General features: G+C 50.5%; 1 protein-coding gene across 1 annotated transcript in view; it reads left to right on the plus strand.

The window, feature by feature from the left end:
* The window catches only part of SLC22A6 (solute carrier family 22 member 6), a gene marked incomplete at its 5' end in the record, with an annotated part of 34,979 nt that extends 21,857 nt beyond the window's left edge, over nucleotides 1–13,122 (plus strand). The window contains 10 exons of the mRNA XM_082629327.1: nucleotides 1,220–1,304; nucleotides 6,159–6,556; nucleotides 6,909–7,012; nucleotides 7,267–7,421; nucleotides 8,657–8,825; nucleotides 9,246–9,369; nucleotides 9,512–9,627; nucleotides 10,889–11,103; nucleotides 11,214–11,322; nucleotides 12,716–13,122. Coding sequence (XP_082485453.1) covers nucleotides 1,220–1,304; nucleotides 6,159–6,556; nucleotides 6,909–7,012; nucleotides 7,267–7,421; nucleotides 8,657–8,825; nucleotides 9,246–9,369; nucleotides 9,512–9,627; nucleotides 10,889–11,103; nucleotides 11,214–11,322; nucleotides 12,716–12,986 — 1,746 coding nt within the window. The 3' untranslated portion in view covers nucleotides 12,987–13,122. The remainder of the gene's footprint in view (nucleotides 1–1,219; nucleotides 1,305–6,158; nucleotides 6,557–6,908; nucleotides 7,013–7,266; nucleotides 7,422–8,656; nucleotides 8,826–9,245; nucleotides 9,370–9,511; nucleotides 9,628–10,888; nucleotides 11,104–11,213; nucleotides 11,323–12,715) is intronic.
* Nucleotides 13,123–18,956: the final 5,834 nt, after the last annotated feature.

The raw sequence follows: 18,956 nt of genomic DNA on the forward strand, positions 1-18,956 counted from the left end.
GGCTTTAGGCATGCGGGCTTCAGTAGTTGCAGCACGTGGGCTCAGTAGTTGTGGTTCGCGGGCTCTCGAGTGCAGGCTCAGTAGTTGTGGTGCACGGGCTTAGTTGCTCTGCAGCATGTGAGATCTTCCCTGACCAGGGCTCGAACCCATGTCCCCTGCAATGGCAGGCAGATTCTTAACCACTGCGCCACCAGGGAAGTCCGTGCGTTGATTCTTAATGGATTCCAGGTCCCAATTCCCTCTCAGCCCTGGATGCCCTTTCTGCCCCTGAGTTCTATCAACTATTTTTAATTCTCTGAATAAACTCCTTCTTTTCAAAGATAAACTCAAGTGTTTCTGTTCCTTATAACCAAACAATTCCAAAAGCAATTCCTTTATCAGCTCTTAATGATCATCTCTCAAAACTCTTCCTAGGACCTCTTCCTCTAGGATTCTTTACCAGCACTGTCTAGTGAAAATATAATGCAAGCCACTTGTGTAATTTAAAAATTCCTAGTAACTATTAAAAAGATGAAATTAATTTTAATACTATAATAATATTTTTATTTAACCCAATATATCCATATATTACCACTTCAACATGTAATCAATAGAAAAGTTATCAATGAGATACTTTATAGCCTTTAATTCATACTGAGTCTTCAAAATCCATATGTATTTTACCCTAACAGCATATCTCCATTAGGATTAGCTCAATTCAGGCGCCCAGTAGTAGCTAGTGGCTACCATACTGGACAACTCAGACACACAGCAGGGCTTCAATTATCAGCCACGGAGCTAATTACTCTCAAGTCTGTATTTAGATATTTGTGAGAGAGTGCTTAATAAACGTGAACTAAATCATATTGCCCCCATGCTTCAGTTTTTTGGTAACACCCCATCGGGATGAAGTCTAAACTCTGTTACAAGGCCCATCATGATCAGGCCCCAACCTGCCCCAATGGCTTCAGTTTTTAACACCCTCTACCTTGCACCCTGAAATCTAGCCTCATTTCACTTCTTTCGGTTCCTAGACTGCAACAGCTCCTCTTATGCTTGCCCTTCATGCCTGCCTGGCACCTGACTTCTCCCCGTCCCACCTCCACAACATTTGACTTAGGGTCAGCTGACAATGGGACCACCAATGTCTCCCCTTGGCTTGAGTTGGTCTCAACCTGCAGGGAGAAGAACTGGGCTCAGTGAAGTACACTGGCTCTCTCACCCCATCCCCGTCTTTCAGTTGTCCAGAATTCAGGGTGGCTCCCAGGACGTCCTAGCTGTTCCTGTGCTGTATCCAGGGGTTTACTGCAAAGACACACAGGAAGGTAAAGGAAGATGCCCAGGAAAGCAGCTCCTAGTCACATGTTCAGGACTCCTGATGACCTGCGATGCTGGTGTCAGGATGTACTGACCCACCCCCCCATATACGCCATTCCTCTGGCCATTCCCAACTCCCTATCTGGATTCCACCCTCTCTCCATGTCTGCTTGTTCCTCCACAACTCCAGCTCCTCCCGCTTTCCCTATTTGCTTCTCTCTGTCCCTGAACTGGCTCAGTGAATTGCCACCCAATGTGGAGCACCTCACTTGGAGGGCGTCCTCATACTGAGCTACTTCATTGGTTACTAGACTCACATCCAGCCTTTATTTATTTGTTTGTTTGTTTGTTTGTTTGTTTTTGTGGTACACAGGCCTCTCACTGTTGTAGCCTCTCCGGTTGCAGAGCACAGGCTCCGGACGCGCAGGCTCAGCGGCCATGGCTCACCGGCCCAGCCGCTCCGCGGCATGTGGGATCGTCTTGGACTGGGGCACGAACCCGTGTCCCCTGCATCGGCAGGCGGACTCTCAACCACTGCGCCACCAGGTAAGCCTCATATCCAGCCTTTAAATGGCAGTCTTTGGATTAATTTCTAAGTAGCCAGGCCACAGGCATAAAGCTCACAATTTGGCTTCTTGATCCGAATGTTGTTGTAGGCCTGGCAGGCACTTGGAGTCTGCCAGACTTCTCTCCAGGTCAATCATTTCAAACTCACACTTAGGGCATGTGATCTGAGCAAGAGTGTTTTCTTTATCTGTAAATTATTTTATTTGAAAAGTCTCACAAAATAATCAACATCAAAATCACAGGTAGTCACACACCTTAAATCCCATTTAGTTAATGGAATAAAATTATACAAAATCTGGATGTCTCAGAAAATCTGGGATATGTGATGGCTGCTAACATAGTAGAAAAAGCAATGGAATCAGGAGGGCTGAGTTCTAGATTTGCTTGCTGTGTGATCCTAGACAAATCCCTTGCTTACTCTGGGCCTTGGTCTCCTCATCTGCACAATGGAAGTTTTCACCTGTGTGATGGCGTTCATCGCTAATGGCACGTGGTTCTGTGGCTCTTGGCCAGTCGGAAGTCCTCAGATTTGACCCCTTCTCGGTGAGCATGGCCAGAATTTAAGTGCACATTCCAGTGAGCACAGGGGAGTCCAACTCTGGGTGTTTAATGACCCAGAATGTTCCTAAAGGATAGTTCTTGGCTCTACAAATCATTTGCCAAGGGAGCAATTCCATCCAGAAACTCTCCATGAGCTGAGAGCCTGGTGGGGAATCCCCTCACTAACCAGATAATTCCAGGAGCCAACCACAGTTCAGTCCCTAGAGTTTCCAGTTGAGCCTTTTCCAGACTTAGGCTGGCTTGGAGCTGGTCAGACACTAGGGAAGGAACTCTTCTCCCAGGCAGGACTGGACACAGGCTCAGAGAAGAAGGGTGCTTGTAGGGGCCCACAATCTCCCCCACTGCACTTGGCACTCCACCCACTCCCCCATGAGGGCACCAAGTCCTGGCAGGAGACTGGCCCCAGAACCCCCAAGCTGTTTGTCCAGCTGTCCTCACATCCCCAGGCCACAAGTTTCTTATATACCTTGGCCTGGAAAATGTTGTCAGGCATCTGGACACCCATGGGGTCCCGGCCCAGAACCAACACAGGGTGGGAGGAGGGAAGCTGGGCTGAGCCTCATACCTCTCTGGGCCTCCCCTATTCTCTTCTGTACATATGAGGTCACATAGTCACCAAGAGCTCTTTAGCTGGGCAGTCCACACCTCCAGAGTACCAGTTAAGAACTTGGTTGGTTTTGAAGTTAGACAGAATAGGTTTGAACTAGCGTAAGACTTTATGTACCCAGGACTTCAATAGACAATAAACAATCCCCCAACTTCATACACAAAAGTGTAGTTTGTGTAAACTACTGTGCGATGTTAACAGAGCATCTTGACTCCTTACAAGAGAAGTCAGACGTCAAACTGCTTCCCCTCAATAAGACTTGGAGATTTGTGCCCAGAAGAATTGAGAAATGCCCCTTCCCTTCACGGCCCTTCGCATCAGCTAATTTGTGCAGGGCCTGGCATACCTCCTGTAAAACTATGGAACCCCAATAATCCATTGTGTTCAGACATATGCCAAAATCTCTGAAGTGGGCTAGAGGAGCAGTCACTGGGTGGCAGATTGCAGAGAGGGACAGCCAGAGACCCCAGATGGAAACACACCATGAAGGGCAAAAAAGAGGCTAATATGGTAACCCAAGCCCAGCGATCGAGTTAGAACATGGTGGGAAAGGGTGTTGGCCTGGACACAGGGAGACCAGGGTCTTGCTTGATTCAGCCACTCCAGTGGCAAAACTGGCTGGGTAGGCGCAGCTAGGGGAAGACTTGCAGCACATTGGAGCCTGCAAGTCTGCTGTTATTCTGGGGAGGCAGAGGAGTTCTCGTGTTCACCTTGCAAACATTTGCCCATTCAAATAAGCATGTGGGGATTCTTAGAAATATGTTGGTAGGAGTCATCCGTCTGACTGCACTGTCCTTTGCCAAGCAGGTATGGGATTGATCACTATACAAAAGAAGTTTGAGGACATCTTTTAGGGTAGGGTTTCTTAGCACTATTGACATTCTAGCTCCAGAAAATTATTGGTTATGGAGACCTGTCCTGTGCACTGTAGGATGTTGAGTAGCATCCCTGGGACTCTACCCACTAGATGCCAGTAGTACCACCACCCCCAGTGGTGACAACCAAAAATGTCTCCAGATGTCCCCTGGGGAAAAATCTCCCCCAATCAGGAATCACTGTTCTGAGGGTAAGATGTGCCTAGGCACACTTTCTCTCTAAAATCAGTGTGATAGTATCACCTTTTTACCAGAAACAAATAATAAGAACAGCTCATGATCACTGAGCCACAGGGCAGGGACCACCTTAAGATCTTTACCTGTATTTGCTCATTTAACCCTCCAACAACCCAATGAGGTATACACAACCATTATCCCCATCTTGCAAACAAGGACACTGAGATACAGAAAGTTTAGCAACTTGCCCATGGCCAGCAAGTGTGGAGTGAGGATTTGGATCCAAGTAAGCTGACTCCAGTGTCCATGGTTTATATAATATACACTATGCAAAGTAAAGCAAGAAGCTGTAATCCACTCTGTTGACATCCCCAACCCAGGATCCAACCAATCGGATCCCATAGAAACCCATCCAATCAGAGCTTGGCACTGCCCTGAGCAGGAGTGAACTGGACACAGGAACCAAACCGCTGGGGAAATCAAGTGAATGTCTTAGAGTTGTGGCTAAAAGTAAAATAAGTTCATGCTCATTGTGAAGGAGGAGGAGGAGGAGGAGGAGGAGGAGGAGAAGAACAAGCACAAGAACAAGAACAAGAAGAAGAAAAAGGAGGAGGGGGAGGAGGAGGAGGGGAGGAGGAGAAGCTATAGACAGAAGACAAGACAAAGGGAAATTTTGAATCGGGATGAGAAAGAAAGTAAAAGCTGAGGTACTGGAAGACTCAATCTACATCACATAAGATGTTGGTCTTAGGTCCCACTGCTTCAAAAGCAGCCTCTGACCTCTATTGTGTCTTCCAATTGAACAAAGCCGTGGTCCTATAAGATGTAAGCTGTCCCCAGAAGACCAAAGACTGGGGTTGCCAATTTTAGCAAATAGTACAGGATAGTGGGAAGCAGCCGCATAGCACAGGGAGATCAGCTCGGTGCTTTGTGACCACCTAGAGGGGTGGGGTAGGGAGGGTGGGAGGGAGACACAAGAGGGAGGGTTTATGGGGATATATGTATACATATAGCTAATTCATTTTGTGATACAGCAGAAACTAACACAACAATATAAGGCAATTATACTCCAATAAAGATGTTAAGAAAAAAAAAAAGAATACAGGAAACCCAGTTAAATTTGAAGTTCAGATCAATGAATACTTTTTTTTTTTTTTTTTTTTTTTGCGGTACGCGGGCCTCTCACTGTTGTGGTCTCTCCTGTTGCGGAGCACAGGCTCCGGACGCGCAGGCTCAGCGGCCATGGCTCACGGGCCCAGCCACTCCGCGACATGTGGGATCATCCCGGATCGGGGCACGAACCCGTGTCCCCTGCATCAGCAGGCGGACTCTCAACCACTGCACCACCAGGGAAGCCCCAATGAATACTTTTTTAGTAGAAGTATGTCCCATGTAACTATTAGGGACATTCTTAACACTAAAGAAAAAAATTTCTTTGATGATCTGAAATTCAAATTAACTGGGCGACCTGTATTTTCTCTGGCACCCCCTCCCCACGACGGTCCCTTTGGATCCTGCCCACTAAAAGGGACAGAAGCCCCACAAGAGGCCAGCACACTTCCCAGAGCCCCATCCCCTCACTAAAAGGAAGACAGAAAGGTCCCACCCTGTCCCCTCCTGCCCCCAGATGCCCAGTACAATCTGCTCCCATCACCCCCACTTCAGTCCACCCTCTCCTGCCCTTTATACCTATGTGGAGAAATTCCACTGATACAAGGATACTTGGAGGGTTAATCCTTCTGATACCAAGTCACACTTTAACTCATTCCCTCCAGGCCAAGGATTAAATACTGCCCCTGTAGGGGTCAGCGCTACAGCAGACCCTGAAAGCTGAGAAACACCCCACACACTCACACCAAGTGAGGAGCGGCTGCCAAGGAAAGGGAGGGACGGAACAAGGAGAGAGAAGGAAGGAGGGGCCGCCTGGCCGGGCTGCTGTCCCCCCCTACAGAGGCAGCTCAGATTCAGTTCCAGGAGCAGCTTGGCTGCGGAAGCAACAGCAGTCCCTCTCCACCAGGGAACAGCAGCAGGCAGACGGGCACACAGACGGAGGGCCTGGGACTGGACGTCCTCAGCCCCCAGCCTCTCGGCCAGGCCTGGCCCCATGGCCTTCAATGACCTCCTGCTGCAGGTGGGGGGCGCCGGCCGCTTCCAGCAGATCCAGGTCACTCTGGTGGTCCTCCCCCTGCTCCTGATGGCCTCCCACAACACCCTGCAGAACTTCACCGCCGCTGTCCCCACCCACCACTGCCGCCCGCCTGCCGACGCCAACCTCAGCAAGGACGGGGAGCTGGACGCCTGGCTGCCCCGGGACGGGCAGGGGCGGCCCGAGTCCTGCCTCCGCTTCACCTCCCCCCAGCGGGGGCTGCCCTCTCCCAATGGCACAGAGACCAACAGCACGGGGGCCACAGAGCCCTGCACCCACGGCTGGATCTATGACAATAGCACCTTCCCTTCCACCATCGTGATGGAGGTGAGGAGACCTGGGCCCCTCTGTGCACCATCCAGAGTGTGCTTTCCCCTCTGAGACACACACACACACACACACACACACACACACACATACACACACACAGAGACTGTCTCAAATTCTCCAGAGGCCAAGATGGGAAAATGGAGAAAGGGGTTCAAGATGGGGGTCTTTGTAGGAAAGGGGGAGGTGGGAGTTGTAGGGGTCAAGAAAAGTCTCTCAGCTCCTGGGGCCAAAGAGAAGAGTCAGAGGAAGAGGGTGACACAGGCCTCAAAGGGCCAGCCGGAAGGAGGGCAAGGGGCTGCCCTGCAGCCCAGGCTCACCTTGGCCTGACCCTTGCCCCCTCTCCCCACAGTGGGACCTCGTGTGTTCTCGTAGGGCCTTACGCCAGCTGGCTCAGTCCTTGTACATGGTAGGGGTGCTTCTCGGAGCCATGATATTCGGGCACCTGGCAGACAGGTCAGTCCTGGGCAGGGCCAAGGAGCCGGGCTGGGACTGGGGGCTCCTCACCTGGGCTTGGGGGGCCTAGGTGGGAGGTTGGCATCACCAGCTGGGGCTCGTTTGAGGACCTATAGCACAGCCTCATGATAAGTCACGGGTCCTGCAAAGACCCCCACCCCAGGGACTCACCCAGGGCAAGCGCCCCTCTCCCAGTTTAGCCTGGCCCTGCTGGTCCTCAGGACGCCTGCTGCAGGTCTTCCTTCCCCCGACAGGCTGGGCCGCCGGAAGGTGCTGATCTTGAACTACCTGCAGACGGCTGTGTCAGGAACCTGCGCCGCCTTTGCTCCCAACTTCCCCGTCTACTGTGCCTTCCGGCTCCTCTCGGGCATGGCGCTGGCTGGCATTTCCCTCAACTGCATGACACTGAGTGAGGGAGGCTGGAAGGGCAGGGCAGGCCCCTACCCACTCCCCTCCGACCACCCAGCCCTGCAGCCCCTTTCCAGCCTCCTCTCCCAGCCCACCCCTCCTGCATTCAGCCTGTCCTGCCCTTCCAGCCAACATAACAGCCTTTTTCCCGGGGCTCACACCATCCTGGCCTCTCATTTAGACAAGTGATTGCAAACTCCATTGTTAGGGCCAGGTAATTCCCATAAATGACTGAAGCAGACAACAGGCATTAGGCAGTGGTGAGAACTGTCTTCAAAAGATAGTCACATCCATCCAGAGGGGCCACAGCCACTCAGCTGCTCAAGCCAAGAAGTCTCAGGGCTGTCAGATCTTCCCCCATCTTTTTTTATCAGTGTAAAATATCCCAATTTTTTTTAACATTTGCAATTCATTCTCATATTTTTAACATAGGGCAAGCCAGCATCATATAGACCAGACACATTGATGGACTGAGCATGGCCTGTCCATGAGTCATCAGTGTGCATCCTTGGATAAGTCACCCCCCTGCTCCCTGTTTCTCAGATGAGGAACCTGAGGCTGGGGAGAAGGGAAAGGATTTACCCAAGCTCATTCCTCAAGCCCAGAAGGGAATCTAAGGATTTGGGATTCTCCAGACTAAAGGAATTAACCAGGACAAGGCTAGGGCAGGGGCAGGACACCTAGAGAATCCAGTCCTAAAGGCCAATCTAAGTCTTCAAGCCACTGCCCCAGCTGCCACATCAGGAGCCCACAAGGAACGAAACTGGACCTCTTCAGACAGAAGCAGAGAGGTGGTCCCACTCCCACCTCAATTCTCCAGAGTAGAGGAATACTACTGTCTCCTCTGAGCTGCTCTGGCCACTGAGGCTGAAATCCAGCCCAGACTGAGAAGGACCAGAGGGGCGGGTGCTGTTGAGGACGGAATGAGTGGTCAGAGATGCTCTGAAGGGAAAGAGGACGCTGGCCAGGACAGTAGGTTGGAGAGGAGCAAAAACACACAGCAGGGGAGTGGAGGGGACAACTCCTGGGGATTCCAAACCTACCTCCCCATCCCCACCTCCATCACAGGTCCCCCACTCCCCCTCCCATGGCCCCCAACCTCGTTTGATGTATCTTCCACTGAGCCTTGGGACAGACCAAGGTTTGAACAGAGAGAGGGGTCTTGGTGGGCTCCACAGGTCTCCATCCACCTGGCACCCAGTAAGTTCCACCACTCTGTTCTAACCCTCTTTTCAGATGTGGAGTGGATGCCCATCCACACGCGGGCCTGCGTGGGCACCCTGATTGGCTATGTCTACAGCCTGGGCCAGTTTCTCCTGGCTGGTGTGGCCTATGCTGTGCCCCACTGGCGCTACCTGCAGCTGCTGGTCTCTGTGCCCTTTTTTGCCTTCTTCATCTACTCCTGGTGCGTGGGGCCCAGAGGGATGCGAGGGACAAGACTTCCCCCAGATCTCGCCCGCAGAATCAGAGAAGGTCAAACCCAGGCCAGTGACTCAGTGTGACCAATGGGGAAACTGAGGCTCTGGGCGGAAGGACTTGCCCCAGGGTGTCTGGTTCTCTGGCTTCCCCAGCTCCCCCCAGCTCTCCAGCCTGCCTGCCTTGCTCCCTTTACCCAGCACCCAAGGGCTGAGCTCCCGTGTTGGGGAATAAGTCATCCAAGCTGGGCACTGCCTTACGGTCCTAGAGATTGGGGTGTGGCAAAGTCCTGGGTTCCCACCCTTACATAAAATCCCACTGCAGACCTCTGGAAAGCCCATGCCCTACCTCCAGCCCCAGTGACTGGAACTGAAGCCATGCCAACACCCACGCTCACCCCTGCTCCCAGGTTCTTCATCGAGTCGGCCCGCTGGTACTCCTCCTCTGGGAGGCTGGACCTCACCCTGAAGGCCCTGCAAAGAGTGGCCTGGATCAATGGGAAGCGGGAAGAGGGGGCCAGTCTAAGTATGGAGGTGAGACCCCTGAGACTTCCCATGACACCCCACCAGGGCTCCACCCCTAAACCCAGGACTCACAGGACTTCTCTGACTGAGGAGCTAGGCTGGGAGGAGCGTCTATGGAAGTCCAAGCCCTGAGCCCTGTCCATCCCAGCAGGTGCTCCGGGCCAGTCTGCAGAAGGAGCTGACCCTGGGGAAGGGCCAGGCCTCGGCCATGGAGCTGCTGCGCTGTCCTGCCCTTCGCCGCCTCTTCCTCTGCCTCTCCATGCTGTGGTAGGCCCAGACAGACAGACTGATGGACAGACAGACAGACCAAGAGACAAAAGACTGGTTGGGGAAAGAGTGGACGCAGGGGATGGAAGAAGGGAGACAGGAGGGAGGAAGTCAGCAGACCAGCTATGAGGGGCAGGAATCCCCCACCAGAGAGAGTCTTAAAGAACCAGATGACCTCCAGCCTCAGTTTGCCTCCAATCCCCAAACTGGGCATCAATCTCTCCATATTCTTCTCCTTTTATCAGCTCTGTTCCAATATGGAAACACTTCATCGGTACTGATGGCCGGCCGCAGAGTCAACCAAATGACATCACAAAGGCAGAGACGAGGCTGGCTTGCAAAACATTGAGAGACATTACTGGCCTTGTGGTGCCTGCCAGAAACACAGGCACAGGCAAAACTCATCTCTGAAAGTACACTCTGGCCAGGGTTGAGACCAGCCAAAAATCTTCCTTTCCCACTGCAACATCACCCATTACCCCTCTCACGTGCTACTCTCCCAACCCCATCATCATAGCAATCCCAAGACAGTCAAGAGAAACATGGTCAGAAGGAACAATCCTACCAATGAATTCTTTGCTTCCAATTTGGGATTTACTCCAGGTGGTGGGTTCTGTCCAACAACCTGAGCTTTATATTCTGGGCTCTTGACATCTTAAGAAGCACAACACCCATCCCAGGACCACGGACAGGTCCCGGAAAACTGGCCTCTCCCAACACCTTGGCCCTAAACATATGGCTTTGGATATCCACTTGTCCTCCCTCAGTCCAGTATTAATAGATAAAATAAAGACTAAAACTGTGTAAATCCTACATGGCAACTAAGTGAAAATTCCCTAATACACTGGGGACACTATCAGAAGACTGAGAAATCTGGGGTATTGGAGGACTACCCCAATACTTAAAGTGCATACTAAATGACAGAAGAAATATCAGGCAAGGTAGATTCCAGATTCTTTTTTTTTTTTTTTTTAATTATTTATTTATTTGGTTGCTGTGGGTCTTAGTTGCAGCAGGCAGGCTCCTTAGCTGTGGCATGCGAACTCTTAGTTGCAGCATGCATGTGGGATCTAGTTCCCTGACCAGGGATCGAACCCTGGGCCCCCTGCACTGGGAGTGTGGAGTCTTATACACTGCTCCACCAGGGAAGTCCCTCCAGATTCTTAAGTAGGGTAACCTGTGCAGCTCACCCCTGTTTGGATGAGCACCCCCTCCTTCAATCTTCCTAACGAACTCCATACCCCTCATCCCTCCCCACTAGGCTTGCCACTAGCTTTGCCTACTATGGGCTGGTCATGGACCTGCAGGGTTTTGGGGTCAGCATCTACCTAATCCAGGTGATCTTTGGTGCTGTGGACCTGCCTGCCAAGCTTGTGGGCTTCCTTGTCATCAACTCTATGGGCCGCCGGCCTGCCCAGATGGCCTCACTGCTGCTGGCAGGCATCTGCATCCTGATCAATGGGGTGGTACCCCAGGGTGAGCACCCATGAACATCTTGGTCCCTCATCCTTGGCCACACCCCCAGACATGACCCAACTTCTCAGCCCACACTCCCGAGATCTGCTGACCCCCTCTCTTCTCTCTAGATCAGTCCGTTGTCCGAACCTCCCTTGCTGTGCTGGGGAAGGGCTGCCTGGCTGCCTCCTTCAACTGCATCTTCCTGTACACTGGGGAGCTGTACCCCACAATGATCCGGTGAGTGGGAGCTTAATGGGAGGGGCTTTGGGGCAAGACATTCCCCCGCACACAGGTCAGACCCAGAGCACAGTCCAGTATGCCCCAGCCCAAGGCGCCCTCCCAGCACCTAACAGTGAAAGGTCTATATCAGCCGCTCAGTACACACGTAGGCTGCCCACTAAGCTCTTACCTGACCTAAGGGGAAGATCTGAGCCACCAACTGGGACAAGGTTGGAGGCCAAGAAGACACATCTCAGAGGCAGTTAATTGAATGGAGGCCAAGAAGACACATCTCAGAGGCAGTTAATTGAAGTCTCCCCTTGATCTCCAAAGCACAAGTTAGAAGCTGCCACAAAATCTAAATTCCATCTTTAACCAAGTAGTATGTCTGAAACCAAAGACCACAAACATGAAAGTAATTTTTTGTCACAGAGCAACCACTTAATAACGGTGGTTCTGGGAGTTGTATGGATAAATACAGCACTGCTTTTTTGAGTGCCAAGGTTGCAGGGAGGGGGTATTTTTGCATGAAGACACCAGAAACACATATCTATTTTAAGAATGGGATTCAAAACAACAACAACAAAAAAAAAATAGAATGGGGTGCAAAATTCATATGAGATGTCAAAGAAATGCCAGGCTTCCCTAGGCTACTTGGAATGAGAACCCCAAGGGGTCATGGTTACTGTACTGTACTTTCAAAGGATTTCAGCTGAAAGAACAATAGTATAAGGTAGTACTATGTGCCAGGCGCTGTCAAACTGTTTACAAATATCAACTCTTTTGGTCCTCATAACACGCTTATGAGGTAGGTACTATGATAATTCCCATTTTCCAAATGAGAAAACTGAGCCACAGAGAGGTTAAGTGCCTTGCCCAAGGTCACATATCTTATAAGTCAGGAAGCTTAGATTTGAAACCAAGCAGTTTATCTCCCTAGTCAAAGTTTTTAACCTCTGCTCTCATAGAGAATGTTCTTAACATATTCTTAACATGCAGAGTCCAGGTCCCGTCCCCTGGGGATTCTAACCCAAGAGGTCTGTGTGGAGCTGGGGCAACTGTAAATGAAATCCCTCAGGTGATCTGAGAACAACTGGCCGAACTGAGCTAACTCAACCGTTCAGGAAACTGTCCAGAGAGGGCAAGAGACTTGCCCAAGGTCACATAGCAAGTTAAAGGCAGAGGCAAAATTCAGTCTCCTGATTCTCTGCCCAGAGCCTTTCCCAACCTGTTTTTTTTTTTTTAATCTCCAAAATAAATGCCAAATTGGTTAGCTAATCAAATGGGGAACAGAGCAGGCACCAGCGGGTCTCCTGGGGCTGGGCCCGAGCTGCCCTGGCCCCAGAGTCAGCCAGAACCTCAGCATTCATGACAGAACACTAACCGGCACCCATCCCCCTGGGTCCCGCAGGCAGACAGGCTTGGGAATGGGCAGCACGCTGGCCCGAGTGGGCAGCATTGTGAGCCCGCTGGTGAGCATGACCGCCGAGATCTACCCCTCCGTGCCTCTCTTTATCTACGGCGCTGTCCCCGTGGCTGCCAGCGCTGCCACTGCCCTCCTGCCGGAGACCCTGGGCCAGCCACTGCCAGACACTGCGCAGGATGTGGAAAACAGGTGGGCCTCCACCCAGAGACAGCAGAGACTCTCCCAGGGTCACACATCCAGGCTGGGGTGGCATTAAGACTCAAACCCAGGCCTCCTCTTCCAGGCCAGGGCTCTTTGTCCCTGTGTCCCCAATTGGCTGAGAGTCTCCTGGAGTCCTTCCTGGGGCTCGCGGCTCCAGGGAGTGGCAGATGTTTGGGGCAGAGAGCTGGTAGCTGGGCACAGCTGAATGGAGAGCCCCCCTGGGAGCCCCAGGCTGGCCTGGAGGCTGCATACCGAGGGCACCACTCTCCTGCCCACCCACCCACCCCCACCTGCCACAGGAGGAGAGGGAAGAGGAGGCAGCTGCGACAGGAGCGAAAGCAGATGGTCCCACTCCAGGCCTCAGCACAAGCGAAGGACGGACTCTGAGCACTGAAAAGGAGCCTTACAGAGCCCTAAAGGAAGACAGGGTCCTACAGGTCCTGGGCCACTCACAGGAGAAGGGGGAAGGGGGAATGGTGGCCCAAGTGTTGGGGCTATGGTTCAGGGAGCACTCCCCAGGGGCCCCCCTCTCTGAATAGACGCCACGAAGACCGCATATTAAAAGGTTTGTGCGCAGCATCTCCCTTTGTCTCTCCTGTCTCAAAAGTAACAGCCACTCCGCTTCAGCCAGCTTCCAGTCCAAAAGAGCATACAATCCAGTCCCCACCCTCAATCCCCAGGACTTCACAAACCATCCCAGGCAACTGGAGAAGAACCTCTTACCTTGGCCCGCTCCCCTGTCCCTGCTTTCCTCCCTCTTCCCTCCTTCCTTCTCTAACCTATCTAAATATTGCTACTTCTGAGTTTTAAATCCCTTACACTCCACTCCTTCCCTATCAGGCTGGAAACTGACAAGGGACTAAAATGAAAGCAGCCAATCAGAGGCTTTGTTTCAGGATCCTCCCTCTCTGTGAAAGCTCCTGGGAACTTCTGGCAGCAAAGGAGGAGAAAAAAGAGAGCAGCTGTGACGTCAGGATGCTGATCCCTGCTCCTCTGGATTCCAGCAGGGTCTGGACTCAAAACCAGTTTGCCACTTCCAGCTCTGCACCTGGAGATTCAGCCTGCTAGCTATCCTAATCCTCCGCACTGCACTTCCTGGCCTTTCTTTGCTGCTCAGCCTCCAGCGGGCCCTGGGCTGGTGGAGGGGAAGGAGGAGGAAAAGGGGAGTGTGGAACCCAGCCAGAGAGCCACCTCTGAGTGCTAATTTGGTGCCAGGCACCGTCCTAAGCCCTTTGCATGTATTAACGCATTCAGTCCTCCCAGGAACCTTCTAGAGATAAGTGCTAGTACTATCCCCATTTTACAGGTAAGGAAATCAAGGCACAGAGTGGTTAAGTAACTTGCCCAAATTCACACAGCTATTAAATTGCAGAGTCAGGGTTAGAACCAGACCACGTGGAATGTGTGTGCCAGGACATCCCCCCTCCCCACCAAATGCCTGGAGGCTGTGAGGCACTGAGACTTTGGCCTCTTCCACCCCCAGGGCTGTGCTTCTCCTATTCCTGCCTCCTGAGCTGAAAAGAGACAGAGAAGGGGGGGTGGGGGGTGGAGGAGACCAGATCACATGGTAAGAACCATATGAAAGGAGGGAGAGAAGGCAGTTTAAGGAACACAGCCAGGAAAAGAGGAATATCCAGTCACCTGCATCAGCAAGGGAGCTCCCTTCAGGGAAGCTGGGGGTGGAGGTGGAGGTGGGGAGTTAGAGTGGGGAGGCCACGGGAAAAGATAGTCCTTTTAACACCCACAGGTGGCAGGAAGGAGGGGGCCAGCAGTGCCCTCTAGTACATGTACTTGCTTAGTCATGCTTGTCTGCTGGCACACTGCCCCTTACTATTTCCCCTGCAAGCGACCCAGCCCCTCAGACCCTCGTCCCCTGGAGAAAGTTCACACTCTCAAGCTGTACACATTGCCTTCCAGGTGGGACCCGAGGGCTCGAGCTGAGTCAGGGCAACCTGGAGAGGGGAGGTGGCCTGGAGCTCCCCTGAAAAAGCCACAAAGCCCTGGGAGAGCTCAAGGCAGCTCAGAAAGCCAGAGGACAGACTGGGCAGAGCTGAAATCACCGTAACCCACCCCACACCCTGGAACATCTGAAACCTTGGTGTTCCCCGATGGTGCTGACATTCCCATGCTCCCCAAGAATTTCTTGGCCATTGTAGGGTCCAGTAGATGCCAGAGCGCCACCAGCCCCACCCCTGCTGCTGTTTCTCAGGCAGTGTTGCCCTCGTGGCTGATCAGGGACACCTAGGATGGCATCTTCTGCTTCTGCAGATGTAGGGGTTTGGGGACCAAACCTACCCCTGCCTCAAAACCCTGCTAGCAGCTCTGACATGTTCTGATTCCTGTAGGTCTGTCATCTCTGTGCTTAGATCACCTGGTACCTGCATCTGTCTCAACCAGAGCCAGTCCCTGGCCTGTCCCGCTGCATACACCCCCAACTGGTAAAGACCTGGTGCTGACTCAGGTGGCTTGCACCATCTGCACGGACTCTGTTTCCCCAGCTCCTGGCCTGAGACTTCCTGCACTCACCCCATGCCCTTGACCAAATGGAATTCTACCTTCCACTCTTAAGTCACCAGTACGTGACTTCTGACCCGGTCTCCCCAAAGAGTCAGCCCCCAAACACTGGCTCACATCTCATCCTCTTGCCTTGGAAGGCCAAGTTCTAATACAGTCATGCACCACCCCACTGGCCACAGATGCTGTCCCCAGTTTTGAACACAAGGTCCTATCTTCAGCCAGGGTAGGTAGAGCCTTTGAGGCCACCCTCAATTTCTCTGCCTACAGCCTTGAGCACTTCCTGGACAGGAAGGCACATTCAAGAGGTTCTTCACCTGCATGACACTGGTAGAGGGCTCACCAGAAGCCACCTTCCCAGGGCCCCACCCTTGCATCCCAAGTCCCACCTCAACAACTCAAGCTTCAGTCCACACCAAGCTCCTCCATCAGGCTCTTCTCCCCAGTTCCCAGGAGTTACATGGCTCCTTGGAGAGCAGATGCCCATCCAGTTAAGCTTTCATTTCGTGTGGTAGTCTGAATAATGGACGCCCAAAGATGTCCACATCCTGATCCTGGAACCTGTGAATATGTTACCTTACATGGTAAAAGGGACTTTGCAGATGTGAATAAGTTAAGGATCTTGAGATGGAGAGATTATCTTGGATTACCTGGGTGGGCCTGGTATGATCACAATAGTGATTTTTTAAAATAAATTTAGTTATTTTATTTTATTTTTTTGGCTGCTTTGGGTCTTTGTTGCTGTGCATGAGCTTTCTCTAGTTGCGGCACACGGGGGTTACTCTTCGTTGCAGTGCATGGGCTTCTCTTCTTGTGCAGCACGGGCTCTAGGCATGCGGGTTTCAGTAGTTGTGCCACATGGGCTCAATAGTTGTGGCTAGCGGGCTCTAGAGCGCAGGCTCAGTAGCTGTGGTGCACAGGCTTAGTTGCTCCGCGGCATATGGAATCTTCCCGGACCAGGGCTCGAACCCATGTCCCTTGCATTGGCAGGCAGATTCTTAACCACTGCACCACCAGGGAAGTCCCAACACCATAGTCTTTTTAAGAGAGAGGCAGGAGGGCCTCCCTGGTGGCGCAGTGGTTGAGAGTCCGCCTGCCGATGCAGGGGATACGGGTTCGTGCCCCGGTCTGGGAGGATCCCATATGCCGCGGAGCGGCTGGGCCCGTGAGCCATGGCCGCTGGGCCTGCGCATCCGGAGCCTGTGCTCCGCAACGGGGGAGGCCACAACAGTGAGAGGCCCGCATACCGCAAAAAAAAAAAAAAAAAAAAAGAAAGAGAGAGGCAGGAGATCAGAGTGGGTAGTGGGAGATGTGACAACAGAAACAAGAGGTCCTAGTGATACAGGAAGGGACCACAAGCCAAGAAATGCAAGCAGCCTCTAGAAGATGAAAAAGGCAAAGAAATGAATTCTCCTCTGAAGCCTCGAGAAGGAATGTAGCCATGCCAACACATTGATTTTAGACTTCTGACCTCCAGAGCTATAAGAAAATTAATGTGCGCTGTTGTAAGTCACTAAGTTTGTGGCAATGTGTTACAACAGCAGTAGGAAATGAATACACATCCCTTATTCTCAGACTCCTCCAGGGGTCTCAAACTGGCCCATAGAGCTTTTATTTTCCCATGCATTATGTTTTTGGTGGGGATAGGACTGTACTGTCCAAATCACCATAGGCCTCACCACTGCCTGTTGTCTTACATCTGACAGATTCACATATTTATGTTACCCTCTGACCCTTGTAGCCAGTTAAGTTTAGGACTCCTAGACCCCTCTCTGTTTAACCCCTACCTTACCTTCACATTTTTTAAATTGTTGAAGGAAAGATTTTTGTTATATGTATAGAGAGCAAAAGAAAAACACTGGGTGGGCCCCATTGCCCCATTGTTCTTCCTCTTTCAAGAAAACCACTTAATGTTATTCTCTGAGATGTGACCGTCTCCACGTAGTTCATGCTGTAATCATGGAACAGTAGCTGACTCCACTGCAAAAAGCTGGAGTAATAAGCTAGATGAGCTTGAGCCTCGGTTTCCCTGACCAGTTCTAGTAAGGTCTGCTCCTGCTTCTCCTAAATGTCTCCCCCAAGAGAAACCCACACCCCAGTAGCAAGTTCCATGTAAGCCACACCCAGAGAAGAAACCAAATAGCCTGTTAGGGCTAGATTAGATTTAGCTGACAGACAATGCTGAGTCTGGATGGGATGTCTGGAACTGTGTCAGCCATCTTATGACCCAAGAGGGAAACCAGAGCAAAGATGAAGGCAGCAACTAAGAGTAACAAAGTGGAAAGATGGAACTAACCTAGGGGGCTGATGGTGTCACTGAGCCACTGATTTAACCAATCCTGGAGCCACCTACATCTACTCTAATGGTAGAAGGTAAGAATTTAAATTTAAGTCCTCCTTATCCTCTTGATTCTTTAAGCCATTGTAAGTTGGTTTTTCTGTGACTTGCAGCCAAAGACATGTTAACTAATATATTTTAACAGCTTTTTTGAAATATAATAGACAATTAGTTGCCCATATTTACAGTGTTAAATTTGATGAGTTTTGACAGATGCATACACTCATGAAACTATCACCAAAATCAAGACAATGAACATAGCCATTGCCACCAAAGTTTCTTCATGCCCGTTTTTGTGTGGACATGGCTTCCATTTTTCTTGAGCAAACATTAAGGAGTGGAATGGCTGAGTAGTGTGCAAGATGTATGTTTAAGTTTTTAAGAAATAGCCAGTTTTCCAAAGTGGTTGTAACAATTCACATTCCCACCATGTATGTGAGAGTTCCAGTTGCTCCACATCTTTGCCAACTCTTGGTAATGTAGATATTTTAAATTTTAGCCATTGGAGGGAATGTGTAATGGTATCTTACTGTAGTCTTAATTTACATTTCCCTAATGACTAATGATGTTAAGAAAATTTTATGTGCTTATTTCCATCTAGATCTCTTCTTTTGTATATGTTCGAAACTTTTTGCACATTTTAAATTTGGTTGATTTTTTATGATTGAGTTGGAAGCTGTTTTTTAATGTATTCTAGGAACAAGAATATACTTTCATTTTAAATTTTTCAAAGTTGTTTTGGCTAGTTTAGATACTTTGTATTTCCACATAAATTTTTAAATCTTTTGCCAGTTATGTGTTTTGCAAATATTTTCCCTAAGTTTATAGCTTGTCTCTTCATTTTTATGAGTGTCTTTTGAATAGCAAAAGTTTTTAAATTTTAATGAAGTCCAATTTTTTTTTCTCTTATAATTCATGCTTTTTGTGTCTTATTTTTTAAATCTTTGCCAAACCCAAGGACACTAACATTTTCTCTTATGTTTTCTTATTGAAAGTTTATAGTTTTAACTCATATTCAGGTCTATGATCCATTTTGAGTTAGTTTTGTAAAGAGGGTTGTGGTTCATTGTTTTTTGCATATGGTAACCAATTATTCCAGCACTATTTGCTGAAATTTTTTCTTTTCCTCATTGAATTGCCTAGGTATCTTGGTCAAAGGTAAACTGGCTATGT

This window comes from Mesoplodon mirus (genome assembly GCF_964341445.2).
Source record: "Mesoplodon mirus genome assembly, chromosome: 7".
Lineage (NCBI taxonomy): Eukaryota > Metazoa > Chordata > Mammalia > Artiodactyla > Ziphiidae > Mesoplodon > Mesoplodon mirus.